This window comes from Oncorhynchus gorbuscha, linkage group LG17 (assembly GCF_021184085.1).
Source record: "Oncorhynchus gorbuscha isolate QuinsamMale2020 ecotype Even-year linkage group LG17, OgorEven_v1.0, whole genome shotgun sequence".
Lineage (NCBI taxonomy): Eukaryota > Metazoa > Chordata > Actinopteri > Salmoniformes > Salmonidae > Oncorhynchus > Oncorhynchus gorbuscha.
Genome location: NC_060189.1, coordinates 26,466,166 through 26,482,177, shown reverse-complemented (window position 1 = coordinate 26,482,177; position 16,012 = coordinate 26,466,166). Strand labels below are relative to the sequence as shown.

Genomic DNA, 16,012 nt, shown 5'->3' with positions numbered 1-16,012 from the left:
GGCAATGTTACACGTTAGCAGAGAATGCATGAAAGAGAGAGACCCACCTCTACTATTTTACTGGTTTGTGACCCACTGACACCACCCCCAGTTAGAGGGGAATAAGGCAACCCAAGAGTTGACACACACAGACGCCTTACAAGTCCTCAACTGGCAGCTACATTAAATAGTACCCGCAAAACACCAGTCTCAACATCAACAGTGAAGAGGCGACTCCGGGCCTCTGGCCTTCTAGTCAGAGTTGCAAAGAAAAAGCCATATCTCATACTGGCCAATAAAAATAAAAGATTAAGATGGGCAAAAGAAGACAGACACTGGGCAGAGGAACTCTGCCTAGAAGGCCAGCATCCCGGAGTCGCTTCTTCACTGTTGATGTTGAGACTGGTGTTTGCGGGTACTATTTAATGAAGCTGCCAGTTGAGGACTTGTGAGGTGTCTGTCTCTCAAACTAGACACTCTAATGTACTAGTCCTCTTGCTCAGTTGTGCCCCGGGGACTCCGACTCATGATGATGCTGATGCTCCAGATACTCAACTAGTATAAAGAAGGCCAGTTGTATTGCTTCTTTAATTAGAACAACAGTTTTCAGCTGTGCTAACATAATTGCAAAAGGGTTTTCTAATGGCCAATTAGCCTTCTAAAATTATAAACTTGGATTAGCTAACACAACGTTCCATTGGAACACAGGAGTGAGGGTTGCTGATAATGGGCCTCTGTACGCCGATGTAGATATTCCATTAAAAATCTGCCGTTTCCAGCTACAATAGTCATTTACAACATTAACAATGTCTACACTGTATTTCTGATCAATTTTTTTATCGAAAACAAGGACATTTCTAAGGGACACCAAACTTTTGAACGGTAGTATACATGGGGGTGAAAAGTGAGAAAGGTCGTGGTTTTTGGGCATGCACACCGTCCCACAAGTCCAGAGATATGAATGAGTCCAGTTGTTGACAGGCAGAGAAAACAATATTGCTCTCTGCCACTGCCTGAGGGAGACTGCAAGTATATTGTGACCTGTATAATCAAGACAATTGGTAGATGTCTGGCCCCCTAGTAACCTTCCTAGAAACATATCAGGTCACACAGGTCAGAGAGAGTTTGAGAAGCAGGTTTACGGTACCGCCTAGACTCTGAGGCTCAGGAGATGGGGAGTGGAGTGTGCAGCTCATGGTTGTGAGGTGCTGATGTAACAGTATAACTTTAGTCCGTCCCCTCGCCCCGACCCGAGCACAAACCAGGGACCCTCTGCACACAGACAACAGTCACCAACGAAGCATCGTTACCCATCGCTCCACAAAAGCCGTGGCCCTTGCAGAGCAAGGGGAACCACTACTTCAAGGTCTCAGATCAAGTGACGTCACCGATTGAAATGCTATTTAGCGCGCTAACTAGCTAGCCGTTTCACATCCGTTACACTCACCCCCCTTTTGACGTCCTCCTTTTCCGCAGCAACCAGTGATCCGGGCCAACAGCATCAATGTAACAGTGTAGACTTTATGTCCGTCCCCTCGCCCCGACCTGGGCACGAATCAGGGACGCTCTGCACACGTCAACAGTCACCCTCAAAGCATCGTTACCCATCGCTCCACAAAAGCCGCGGCCCTTGCAGAGCAAGGGGAACCACTACTTCAAGGTCTCAGAGCAAGTGACGTCACCGATTGAAACGCTATTTAGCGCGCACCACCGCTAACTAGCTAGCTGTTTCACATCCGTTACACTGATAACAGTCATCGGCAGGGACTTCGTAACGCTGCATTCACGGTGAACTCTGCATATGTGGGTTTAATCGGAAATTATCTTTACATTTCTATTGTGCAATCTGTAATCTGGACATGTCCTCCCCACATACTGAAATTGTGTTTTATCCGCTACAGTGTTATCATTGGAATGTGATACAAAACGAGGCAACAGTGTGCTTTAGAACCATGTTGATGCCTTGGAGCTGTATGGTAGTCTGTTTGGAGTGTATATCCAATTGGATAAAAAATATATAATAATAATATTATGTCCTCCCCACTTCTAAAACCAAAATTGCGCCCCTGATATTAAGGACAGGTAGTGGAAATAATTCTTATACTGTAATAATTTACACCAGTAGCCAAACTATATGTAGTGGTCTGCAAATTGCATTTACATTTTAAATGCCTAATGGCATGCTTCTCATGGGAAACTTCACTTATCCCTATACCAGCAGACAATGCCCTACCTACACTGTCACTCATGATGTAAAGGCTGGTTCTCTTTCTAGGATTTCTAGATTTTTCTTTCAAGGATTTCTAGATTTTTCTTTCGTAGATGCTCTGTCGCACCAATCATGTAACCAATAACAGATAGCAGAGGGCGGGTTCTAGAGGCATTCGCGACTGCTCTTTGCGCATGTTTGCTTGGATTACCGGTTGTTACGATTGAAATTGAGAGAATCTGTGGACATTTTTCCTCCCTGGGATTAGGTTGAGTGAGTTGGCTGTAAAGATTTGCCTTACATAATAGCTAGTAGCCTAATTCAGTTAGAAATATAAGAGCAAACTGTCTCAAATATATCCTGAAAACGAAATAAATCATTTAAAATAGTCTCGCATAGTGGAATATTTTATTTTCTCATTGGAAAGGTGTCAAATGTCAATCGTTACGGAAAATTGCGCAAACTAACAGCTACACTCATTATGTCAGTAGTAGGTATTGATGTGGGTTTCCAAAATTGTTACATTGCTGTTGCGAGAAGCGGCGGGATTGAAACCATTGCCAATGAATACAGCGACAGATGTACACCGTAAGTATACCATTGACATCGATATATAGAATGTGATTTTGCTACATAATGTTTGTGACTGGATGCTCGCTGTAGCATACCCTGATGGCGTAGTGATAAAAAAAATGCCCCAACAATGGATGCTTCATGTGTTTATGATGAATATTTTACATTGGATGACATTACATTGGATTGTATTTTTTTCTTCCATGTAAATTTATAGTGATATTTGCAGTTTTTGGTTATTACTACGTTATAACGTCTCCATTGTCAGAAGTCTTTGTTGCATGTTCATTTACCTAATGACCTCTTAATAATTGCAGCCGTCCACGTAGTGCTTGGAAGGTGGCCTTTTTAGTTTCATTTGACACTTTTCTATCATATTCTGTGATATGATATTTAATGCATCGTCATAGCCTATATCGACATTGACCAAATTGTTCAGTATTAAAATATATTGTATTAAATCTCATCTCATATAGTTTGTTTTTAATGAATATCCCTGCATTACTCTAGTTTTCAAGTAAGCTTTGTTGTGTTGTACTTTTTTTTATTCCAAGCGCATCAGCTAAATGTATAGCTCATTTTATTTCTTGCGAGTGTCATTGCATTTGCTGGGAATTGACTGCTGTCATACATTTTTGCTCTCAGACGTAAAAGTACTGTATGACAAATTCCCATATGGACAGAATCATTTGTACAAGATAAATATAGGCTACGGATGGGCTGCTTGTAGGCCTACTGTATGTAGCGTATGTGAAAATGACTATCACACACAAATGTTATGACATTGGATTAGGTGACTGTGAATACATGGGCATTTAGTTTACACCAATACCTCTCAAAACTGCAATCTTCCCCTGCTCCTCCTAACAGGCCACTATGCAAGGTGCACCAATACTCTGCGTGAGTGAGAGGGAATGTAATGACCTGGGTTTTTACTACAGGATGTTCTTGCTCAGCCTCATTCACAACTCATTTTCCAAATAACTTAACATCTGACATCAGACCAACTGCATAGCCCACAATCACAATGCCAATTGGGCATTACCTCAGACATAACATAGCATTGCAGTGTACAGCTCTTATAAAATGAATTTGATGAGGAGGAGAAGGAGGGGGAAGATGGGTAGGTGGAGCAGAGTAAGACCTTCAATACCAGTTGACGGAATTGAGCCTTCCATTCAAGGAACCTGGATCACTCTGTGTCAGCAAGACAATGCAATGAGCTGATGGAGGAAGTGAGTCAGTTAAATTAGTTTAAAAAGTGATATTTTAAATGCGGATCTTCCTTACACTTTGTCGTTTCTTCATAGAAATTCACTTAATAATTTGTAGATGTTCAACCTCCATTGCCTACTATTAACCATTAGGCCTATATTATATTTTTGATGTGTTTATTTGTTTTGGTTCCCCAGGGCTTGGGTGTCTCTGGCCTCCAAAAACCGAACCATTGGAAATGCAGCCAAGGGTCAAGTAAGATGATCAAATGAGAACAGTTTTTATAATGTAGTAGTATTATTGTGCGAATGTGATTTTGCAGATCACTACTTTTTTGGAAATGGTCAAATTGGTCAGCATCAGATCACATGACTAAAAAAAACGATTTATTTCAGATTATAACCAATTTTAAAAACACAGTCCATGGCTTCAAGAAGTTCCATGGCAGAGCGTTTGACGACCCATATGTCCAGGGGGAGAAACCCAAGTTGCCTTACAGCTTGCACAAGCTGGCCAGTGGCAACACTGGAATCAAGGTAACACCACTGTAGACTTTTCCACTGTGTTCCCTTTTCACTGCACTCCATTTGGAATATGTTCCCTTTAGCTCCATCACCCCAAGCTCCATTGTCATCATGTAAATTACTGTTGTTATTTTGCTCAATTGTTTGTATTTTCCAATGTGTTTGACCTCCAAACCATCTTTTTTAACCAGCACTGACACCATCAAACCTCCTCTGGTTTCAGCTGGTTTTCATATTGTCTAAATAGTCTAATCTAAAACTGTGTCCCATTCATAGGTCCGTTACCTGGATGAGGACAAAGTGTTCACAATTGAGCAGGTAACAGCAATGTTGCTGACCAAGCTGAAAGAAACTTCTGAGAGCTCCCTGAAGAAGCCAGTTGTGGACTGTGTGATCTCTGTGAGTGACAACAATATATATATCCTGTAAAACACTGCAAATGAAACTAGTTACACGTGACTATACCTTGATATTAGCCAATGTTGTTTTTTTCATCCCATTTCAAATGTATAATTTTCTAACAAGAGTTTTGTTTCACAGGTCCCAAGTTTTTTCACCGATGCAGAGAGGAGGTCTGTGATGGACTCCACCCAAATTGCAGGGTTGAACTGTCTGCGTCTGATCAATGACACCACGGCAGGTCAGTGATTCCCACAGTCATCAAGGTCATATTCTGTGATGGATATGTCTATAGCACAGGAGGTTGGTAGCACCTTAGTTTGGGAGGAGGGGCTCGTGTTAATGGCTGGAGCGGAATTAGTGGAATGGTATCAAATACATAAAAAACATGGTTTCCATGTGATTGATACCATTCCATTTGCTCCGTTCCAGCCATTATTATGAGCCGTCCTCCCCTCAGCAGCCTCCACTGGAGATTTATTGGTGGTAGTTGTCTAAATCATTCATGTGTATTTAATTGTTTCACATTATTTCCACCAACAACTTTAGCTGTTTAGAAATATCATTATCCCAAAATAGGCTGGAGTTCCCTAGAGACAGCTGTTTTTCAAGTCGTTGTTTTCCCACCTGTAATCAGCAGGCACTGACATTCACAAAGTGTACTTGAAAATGCCCTTTGTAGGAGCAATGTATAGGCCTATAAGCTGCACAAACATATCATTGTATTTAAAAATATATATTTTATTGTCACATACACTGGGAAAGTGCATTGAAATGTGTTGTTTTACAGGGTTACCGTAGTAGTACAGCACCTCTGGAGCAAATTAGGGTTAAGTGCCTTGCTCAAGGGCACATTGCCAAATTTTCCACCTTGACAGCTTGGGGATTCGAACCACTCTAACCACTAGGTAACCTATTATGTTATATTAGGTTTAGGCGACCAAAATGACTTGATAACACATACATTGCTTCTAGTAATTTCCATCCACTAAAATGCTCTTATTCATGCAGTGGTGTAGGGTTAGAGCAGGTGTCCCCAATTACATTCAGCCGCTGGCCGATTCTTTTCTTGAGCGGATGGTCAGGGGGCCGGAACATAGTTATAAATTATTTGTACACTGCAAATTGACTGCAAGAAACTCCAAACAGATATAGTATTTGACAAAAACATAATCATTTCAAATCTTGATTACATTGGGATACGATCACATGTAATATTAATAATAAAACGAATACATTTCATTTGTATAGCGCTTTTCATTAGTGTTCTCAAAGCTCAAAACAAATAATGATAATAAAACAAAATACAATAAAAACATCATACATTTAGAATCAGGGCATAGCAATAGTAGGCTAGGTGCTAAAATGTCTTTTCAGATTAGGACTATAAAATAGTCTGTAGAAATGTGTTTCAAGACCCGTTTTAGAAGTTCAAGTTGATGGAGCGGCTCACAGATGGTCAGGGAGAGCAATCCATAGAGGAGGGGCAAGGGAGTAGAAGCCTCACTCCCCATAGTACAAAGACGTGTCTTGCGGACTCAAAGTAGTATGCCTCTATTTATGCATGGGAATACTTAGGAAAATATTTCCTCAATTAAAATCTCTTTACTCTCATTTCCTGGTGATTGTACAGTCTTTTATGTCCAAGAACATTGTTTTTATTTGATTGATTTTTTTTTTTACAAAGTTTGCCTCTTTTCGAGGAACCCTGCATTAGAGTGTCTGTCTCAATTTGTTGTTTCTAAATGGCAGTGGCCCTGGCCTATGGGATCTACAAGCAGGACCTGCCCACCCCAGATGAGAAGCCACGGAATGTGGTGTTCGTGGACTTGGGACATTCATCATTCCAGGTCTCCATATCAGCCTTCAACAAAGGCAAACTTAAGGTGGGTTCTTCTTCCTAAAGTAGCAGAGGCAGTCTATCACTATTTATCACTATTTCTCACCTGTATTTTTCTTTATCTCTTCCCTTTTTTTTCTACTGTGTTATTGACTTGTTAATTGTTTACTCCATGTGTAACTCTGTGTTGTCTGTTCACACTGCTATGCTTTATCTTGGCCAGGTCGCAGTTGCAAATGAGAACGTGTTCTCAACTAGCCTACCTGGTTAAATAAAGGTGAAAACCAAGATGTGGTAACCGAAAAAAAACTGCCCCTCTCACAGCTCTTACTTCTGTCAAGACGTGTTTTAAGGTCCGGCCGCCCAGGGAGCTTTTGAAAAAACCAAACAAATGTAACCCCTAATTGTCTGGTCAATTAACCAGGTACTGGCCACAGCCTTTGATCCCTACCTGGGCGGGCGTAACTTTGATGAGGTACTTGTGGAGCACTTCTGCGAGGAGTTCAAGGCAAGGTACAAGCTCAACGTGAGGGAGAACCCCAGGGCTATTCTACGGCTGTCGCAGGAGTGCGAGAAACTGAAGAAGTTGATGAGTGCCAACTGCTCTGACCTTCCCATTAACATTGAGTGCTTCATGAATGACATTGATGTGACAGGCAAGATGAACAGGTACACCTATGGATTTGTGACTCCTTTGTTTAGCTTCCAATAGAGATGTATATGCAATAATAATCATTCCACTTTCCCTCTTCTTTTCTTTTTCAGAGTCCAGTTTGAAGAACTGTGTGCCCCATTCTTGATGAGAGTAGAGGCGCCATTGAAAGCAGTTATTGAACAATCAAGTATGTCATTTTTATCAAATCTAATTTGATTTAGTTGATGAACATTCAGTGATTGAGACAGTACATTTGAATTCAATAGTAAAACTGAAAATGTATTATTTGACCCTCTCTGTGTGGGTGTGTGTGTGTGTGTTTTGTGTCAGAGCTGAGCCGGGATGAGATCTATGCAGTGGAGGTGGTAGGAGGAGCCACCAGGATCCCTTCCATTAAAGAGAGAATCTCCAAGTTCTTTGGCAAAGATGTCAGCACCACACTCAACGCAGATGAGGCTGTGGCACGGGGCTGCGCTCTTCAGGTGCTCACCTCCCTCTCCTCTTACAGTGTTTGAAACCTCAGCCATCTATTTTATATGCAGCTGATGAATAATTTGCTGAAATAATTGGTGTTTAACAAAGTGATTGTGTGTTTGTGTCCTTGTTTTGGTGTGTGTTTGTTTATGTGTGTGTGTGTGTGTGTGTGTGTGTGTGTGTGTGTGTGTGTGTGTGTGTGTGTGTGTGTGTGTGTGTGTGTGTGTGTGCAATTCTGTCCCCAGCGTTTAAGGTGCGTGAATTCTCCATCACTGATGTGGTTCCCTTTCCCATAACCCTACGCTGGAAGTCCCCCACGGAAGATGGAGTCGGGTAAGGGCACATACTGAGCTGGCTCTATAGAAAGAAACGTTCATTTGTGGGTACTGTGTTGTTTGTAATAAGATGCGAAGACATTACAACACAGGGATTTCCAGGTCCTCATTCAACACCACTGTCTGTTCTACAGAGAATGTGAGGTGTACAGTAAGAACCATGCAGCACCCTTCTCCAAAGTCATCACCTTCCACAAGGACGAGCCCTTTGACTTGGAAGCATTCTACAGCCTCCCACAAGAGCTGCCTTACCCAGACATCAGGATAGGTACACCTGCTTATTCAACTAAGCCCTCTGCAGTTCATAGAGGTCTTCTTTCATCTTTGATGTACCTGTTCAAGGAATTGGAAGGGGGTCTCACTGAACGTAAAATATTTAGCTGTTACACCCTGGCTGGCACTTAGCTATTCTGCCTTGAGATCCCCTTACAAGACAGCTACTATATGTCTGTCCTGTGGTTGGCCATTTGCAATTGTTTCTTGGTGGCCTACCTGATGACAAACATTTAAACCATATAGTGGGGGTCTCCCACCTGGCTGATAATTAGGACATGCTTAAATTTCCCATGGAACACTGCGTCCCTATGACTCACAGGAGTCATTTACAGGGCAGAGCTGCATGTGTGTCTGTGAGAGTATGTGTGTATTATAAGGGGGTCTCTCAGGTGCGATTTCAGTTTGAAAGAAGCGCAATGACTAGCTAATCAGATCTCATCCTCCTTCCCCTGTCAATTCTACAGTGTGTTGGTATAATTTCATGTGACTCCATCAGGTGTAACATTTGAATGTCTCTCCACCTGCCTCCTCCTCTCTGGCTTTCTCAGGGCATTTTTCTGTTCAGAATGTGGTGCCCCAGCCTGATGGAAACAGCTCCAAAGTGAAGGTCAAAGTGCGCATAAACGTGCATGGCATCTTCAGTGTTTCCAGCGCCTCCCTGATCGAGAAGCAGAAGGGTGAAGGAGAGGATGTTCAGATGGACATGGAAGCCACTGTGCAGAATGAAGGAAGGCCAGAGGACCAGGTAACAGAAAGAGAATGAGTGTGAAGTTTTCACCTGAATTTCACACTCTATTTTAAGATTTAAGAACGCATGTCAAAGAAGCCGTTGTTTAATCTTCCCATTTGAATTTCTTATGTCTAAGACATAGAGCACTGATATGACTTCATGTCTTTACCTGTGTGGTTATTTTTACTCAAGTCCATTTTCTCTCTATTCCTGGCTCTTGAAGCTGCAACCCTTTCCTCCCATTGAAGATTACATCTATAACGATATGAACTATATGTGGGAGGTTTTGTGGTCTGGTCTCATCTGTGGAGCACTGGTCTCATTAAGGTTCAACACATTGAGCCTGAGAGAATGTGTATGTTTGTATAACCGGGCTTGGCAGTGTGTGACGCCAAAGGATACACGGAGCCAGTGGAATAGCTATTAAGTTGAAAATACTTTCCACGTCTTCATAGCTCTATCCTTCATAGGCTGTGCTGTGCCTGTGTCTGCTATAAAAATCATCCTCCACTCCTTTGATATGATCAGTATGTCAGTGTATTTGAATGTGTTACTCATACAGATTATAACATTCTAATTGGCATCCTTGAATAGTAGATCGTTTGATTACGTTAACAGGAGGGTTGTGCTGCTTGAAGTAAGCTGATTTATATAGACGTAGGTGTAACATTATTAATTACATTACTAAGGTGTTCCATAAGTCAAAGCTACTGTAATTAGAGCAGGAGAGCAGCCAAGCGTTGATTTTAAGATTCAGGTGATGTTGCTGTGAGAGTGTCCTACTTGACCCTCCTGCAGGTAGACCAGGAGGGTCAAGGCCAGGGGGACCAGCTGAATGAGGATGCCAGCTCCTGCAGTAAGGTGAGTACGTGAATCATAAGAAACTATAATTACACTTCAACTTTTATGTCTTGTGAAATATAAAACATTTTAAATTTCCCAACAAAGAACGGAGTCCCTGGTGAGAAGCAGGACCCAGCATCAGGGGGAAGCAAGCCTAAAGTAAAAGTGAAAAGCACTGACCTTCCGATTCTGGCCAATACCATCAGACAGCTGGACAGGGGGGTGCTCAATGACTTTGTGGCGTATGAGGTAAGTCACTCTGAAAGCCCCGACTCCCCAGCAGCTGAGTCAGATTCTCATCGAACCAAGAGAAAAGACTTGCTGTAATGTAAAACTTACCTGCCTTGTTTAGTTCAAAGACATAAAACACAAGTAGTAAGGGTTTCTGTAGGAAGATGAATCATCTGCAGCTTTGGAACTGTAAAGGCATGTTCTACATTAGTTGTCTCATTCACGTTTTATCTATGTTGTACACTTCTTCAAAACTGGCAGATGATGTAGCTAACGTGCCCTATATTTCTGTGTGGCCGCCTGGGAGTGGGTATTAGAGGAAGCGGAAGGCTGATTTTGTTGCCGACGTCAGTGTGCTGCTAACAGTTTAGCCTCCTTCACTGTCCCTGTCCCCATACCGGGCTTGATCCTCTGCTTCACAGCACACATGACAGCCCTCCTTGAAAAGATGCTAATCATTTGAGCTATACAAAAGGTACCCATTGGATAGCTCCATCGGTGACATATCAAGCTAGCTGTGTTGTGAGCTTCTGGCATGTGAGAGTGTCCTACTGTGTCCTCTGTTACACGTGTCGCACTTTGTCTCTTCCTCTCTGTGTCCCTCAGGGCCAGATGATCGTCCAGGATAAGCTGGAGAAAGAGAGGAATGATGCTAAGAATGCTGTGGAGGAGTATGTGTACGACCTGCGGGACAAACTGTGTGGCATCTATGAGAAGTACACCACAGAGGAGGTAAGAACCTAGATGAACAGTTTCCTTTTAACAAAGAAATAAATATGGCCACATTGAACACAGAATAAGTCTTATGCAATCCATTATGTGTTTGCTGATACCTGTTTTGGCCTTTCTCACCTTTCAAAAAGGACAGTAATCGTCTGACACTGATGCTCGAGGACACAGAGCACTGGCTTTATGAGGATGGAGAGGACCAAGACAAACGGGTCTATCTGGACAAGCTGGACGATCTCAAGGTTAACGTTTATTTAGCATAAATGATTTATATTTCTAGCCTCTGCACCAGTCTGCTATTATAGCAGTTCTGAAATCAGGAGAAAGAAACATGAATAATAAACAAATATATTTGGGGCATTTAGGTGAACAGCCTGAAGGTTTAGGAACATGACTTGATTTGAGCGATTTATTTGACTGATGTCCTTTTCCAGAGGTTTGCCCAGCCCGTTCATGACAGGCACAGGGAGCAGGAAGACAGGCCAAGGGCATTTGAAGAGATGGGCAAGAAGATCCAACTTTATATGAAGGCTGTGGAGCTTTATAAACAGAAGGTAAAAACTGGACTCTTTTTATCTTATAGTTCAGCATCCTTTCATCCTTGAGCATCTTTGAGATCTCTTCGTTTTTTGGATAGTACTGAAAGGCATTGAGGGAGTTATTTTACGCTGCCCGTGTTGAACTGGGCAATGGCCCGTCATCAGGCGATAGCGGGGAGGGAGGAATGCGCTTCTCAAATGGAACAGTAATATGTGGTCATGTTGTCAACAAGGCGGTATGGTGCAACTTCCAGAAACATACACCTCTTTTCCATAAAATAAATGTTTGCATTTTCAAATTAGTTTTTCATTGAGAAGACAGATAAACTGTTTTTCTCAAAAACAATCACTTTTGCGTGGGAAAACAAAGAATCCTATTAAGTAGTGCACGTGCTTAATTACATCACTTTTGTTTTAAGCCGACTTCACCATCAGACAGAGCGGGGCACCTGGCTCGCGCCCAGGAGGCAGCCTGGTTCCAAATCTAACGCAATCAACTTTCAGGCATTGCATAATACATCTACACAGGCACCTGGGTGGGATTAATCAAACCCCCTCCCACTTTAGAAACATTTAACCCATTCTATGATTAAAATGGTTTTGCTCCTCATTGGGAACATAGTTTCTGTGGAGTGATGTCATTACAGCTCAGTATAAGACACTAAGAGACAATTTATGCTTGATCAGAAAATGTGGTCAGAGGCGTCATATGGATGGTGTGACGCAGTTGCGGAGCCTCCAGAGGCACGCAGTACTGCATCGCTGTGAGACTCTCAGATCTTGTAACAATGCGGAGGGCTCCGTATAGCTCCGCACTGTCTTGAACGGTTGACCGTAGGTGAGGGCGCGAGTTCCTGTATAAACACAAACTCACTTCCTTGACAACTTACTTCACAACAGCTCTGCACTGCTCGGCGAAGCACAATAAATATGAATGCCCTGACTTCTGCACAGACCTTATCACCGTAAATGCTGCATGACCAATGCAGACGTCAGATTGACCATGCAGCGCCTTTAAAGCTCAGTGTGAGATGCAGTGAAATGAAGCTGAGCCCATTTACAATACCTCTATTTCTCTGTGAACTACTACAGTCAAGTTTTGAGAATGACACAAATATAAATTCTCACAAAGTTTGCTGCTTCAGTGTCTTTAGGTATTTTTTTGTCAGATGTTACTATGGAATACTGAAGTATAATTACAAGCATTTCATAAATGTCAAAGGCTTTTATTGACAATTACATGAAGTTGATGCAAAGAGTCAATATTTGCAGTGTTGACCCTTCTTTTTCAAGACCTCTGCAATCTGCCCTGGCATGCTGTCAATTAATTTCTGGGCCACATCCTGACTGATGGCAGCCCATTCTTGCATAATCAATTCTTTATTTTATTTTTATTTCACCTTTATTTAACCAGGTAGGCTAGTTGAGAACAAGTTCTCATTTGCAACTGCGACCTGGCCAAGATAAAGCATAGCAGTGTGAACATACAACAGAGTTACACATGGAGTAAACAATTAACAAGTCAATAACACAGTAGAAAAAAAGGGGAGTCTATATACAATATGTGCAAAAGGCATGAGGAGGTAGGCGAATAATTACAATATTGCAGATTAACACTGGAGTGATAAATGATCAGATGATCATGTACAGGTAGAGATATTGGTGTGCAAAAGAGCAGAAAAGTAAATAAATAAAAACTGTGGGGATGAGGTAGGTGAAAATGGGTGGGCTATTTACCAATAGATTATGTACAGCTGCAGCGATCGGTTAGCTGCTCAGATAGCTGATGTTTGAAGTTGGTGAGGGAGATAAAGTCTCCAACTTCAGCGATTTTTGCAATTCGTTCCAGTCACAGGCAGCAGAGTACTGGAACGAATGGCGGCCGAATGAGGTGTTGGCTTTAGGGATGATCAGTGAGATACTCCTGCTGGAGCTTGGAGTTTGTCAGAATTTGGCTTCTTTGCTGCCCTTCTTGACACCAGGCCATCCTCCAAAAGTCTTCGCCTCACTGTGCATGCAGATGCACTCACAACTGCCTGCTGCCATTCCTGAGCAAGGTCTGTACTGGTGGTGCCCCCGATCCCGCAGCTGAATCAACTTTAGGAGACGGTCCTGGCGCTTGCTGGACTTTCTTGGGCGCCCTGAAGCCTTCTTCACCTTGGCGCTTCTTCGAACTCAATCATTATAACAGAGTGATCTCCAGCCTTGTCCTCGTCAACACTCACACCTGTGTTAACTAGAGAATCACTGACATGATGTCAGCTGGTCCTTTTGTGGCAGGGCTGAAATGCAGTGGAAATGTTTTTGGGGGATTCAGTTCATTTGCATGGCAAAGAGGAACTTTGCAATTAATTGCAATTCATCTGATCACTCTTCATAACATTCTGGTGTATATGCAAATTGCCATCATACAAACTGAGGCAGCAGACTTTGTGAAAATTTATATTTGTGTCATTCTCAAAACTTTTGGCCACGACTGTACACCGCTACTCTGTTGGGATTGTGCTAATTACTTTCTTATTCCATATTCAGGACACCTCTGATTTCCTTGTTTAGTCTTATCAGTCCTCTGGGGCCTGTACACACTTTTCAAAGCTAGTTAGGTCATTGTCATAGTAAAGTAATTGAGCAATTGTGACACTATTGTGACTTAGTCTGTCTCTGGGTTTAACCCGGGATGTATGTAATAAACCATCTGTGACATTTTTATTAATTGATTTGTTTGTGAGGGCATAGACAAGGTGATTTACTTAATGAGACAGAGGTGTGCCACCTCTAATTGTTTTGTTTCCTATCTACACTCAGGATGAGCGTTATCAGCATCTGAATGCTGAGGAGATGAGAAACGTGGAGAAGTGTTTAAATGAAAGCATGGCCTGGATAAACAGCAAGATGAATGCCCAGAGCCAACTCACCATCGCCCAGGACCCAGTCGTCAAAGTAGCAAACATAATTTCCAAAATACAGGTGTGTGATAAGTGTGAATGATTTGACCATATGACATACTATTGGCCCATCGTCACAAGGTACTGATGATTTTACTAATACTGCATCCACCTATCTTCCACATATACCTATACTTTAGGAACTGGATGAAGTATGCAACCCAGTTGTCAACCGGCCGAAGCCCAAAGCAGATGACGTGTCAGAGGAGAATGACGAGAGCAACGGGGCCCATAACAGCCCAAGGCAAGGAGCTGGCGGGAGGGGAGTGGCAAAGGGTAGCAACCAGACCAAGCCTCCTTCAGCAGAGATGGAGATTGACTGAGCCCCTTTGCCAAATATCCTCTGCTACCAGCACTCTAGCTCCCATCAGACCATTTTGACAAGGTCTACCCAAACATACAGTACAAAGTGTATCCGGGACCATTTTTCCATGTCCACCACCACTCAATGGACTGTTTTGTGCATTTGTGTTCAGAGTCCCCCTGTTCGATTTAAAAAAACTTTCTCTACTATGTTACAACTGTGTGCTCCTCCCTCAGAGGTTAGACAATACCTTATATAGTCATTAACTGTAAGATTAGATATAGATGAAAACAATTCTGGCTCTCCTGAAAACAGGTTTTCCTAACCATACATGTTTGCATTTCAAAAGGCCCATAAGCATCAGATCTCTAAGGTGACTCTTACTGCACATAAGCTTGTAGTGGAACATAAGTAGAATTACTGTCTGAACAATCGCTATGGCTAATTAAACTATTAGTAAAATATGTATGCAATAATACATATTATATATATTTATATTTAATATATGAATTTGAAAGGATGTCTGTATGCCTAGATACTGTAAATATTATTTTAGTAATTTAAACTGGCCAGTGCCTATAGTTGTGTATATAGAGGATACATTCCTAGTGTTGTTAGCAAAGAGAGAAGAGCAATGGGCTGGATGCCTATTCCTTTACTTATTTTCATGCATTTCCATATTTTGAGTCATGAGATTTAAAGATGAAAGTAATAAATGTATAAATAAATTTATAAATAAATAAATGTATGCACTCACTAATGTAATTCGCTCTGTATAAGAGTGTCTGCTAAATGACTAAAATGTAAATGCATTATTTGTCTTTAAGACAAACATTGTACTATTTCATTCCCGAGAGGCGCAGCGGTCTAAGGCAATGCACCTCAGTGCTAGAGGTGTCACTACAGACCCCTGGTTTGATTCCAGGCAGTATCACAACCGGATGTGATTGGGAGTCCCATAGAGCGGTGCACAATTGGCCCAGAGTCGTCCCGGTTAGCGTCATTGTAAATAAGAATTTGTTCTTAACTGACTTGCCTAGTTAAATAAAAAATATACATGTATTTGACTAAAGTGCTAAAAAAGTGTACTCAATGATCTTCATATTATTTAAGACTTTTATGCTACAAAGCAACTTTAAATGTCAAGTTACTAGATGAGAAAGTTGTTTCCACAGGAGGACCCCATGTTATTTTAAGGCATCTAGTGCTTTT

At 41.9% G+C, this 16,012-nt stretch overlaps 1 protein-coding gene across 1 annotated transcript; it reads left to right on the top strand.

The window, feature by feature from the left end:
- The first annotated feature begins 2,395 nt into the window (after nucleotides 1-2,395).
- LOC124001734 (heat shock 70 kDa protein 4L-like) lies at nucleotides 2,396-15,871 on the top strand. The gene is made up of 19 exons (XM_046308758.1): nucleotides 2,396-2,776; nucleotides 4,174-4,231; nucleotides 4,372-4,512; nucleotides 4,777-4,899; nucleotides 5,041-5,140; nucleotides 6,652-6,785; nucleotides 7,164-7,408; nucleotides 7,505-7,581; nucleotides 7,725-7,876; nucleotides 8,095-8,201; nucleotides 8,338-8,471; nucleotides 9,028-9,224; nucleotides 10,008-10,070; nucleotides 10,158-10,301; nucleotides 10,890-11,015; nucleotides 11,147-11,254; nucleotides 11,447-11,566; nucleotides 14,357-14,518; nucleotides 14,637-15,871. The coding sequence occupies exons 1-19, from the start codon at nucleotides 2,670-2,672 to the stop codon at nucleotides 14,817-14,819; spliced, it is 2,481 nt and encodes an 826-aa protein (XP_046164714.1). The 5' UTR covers nucleotides 2,396-2,669; the 3' UTR covers nucleotides 14,820-15,871.
- The last annotated feature ends 141 nt before the right edge of the window (nucleotides 15,872-16,012 follow it).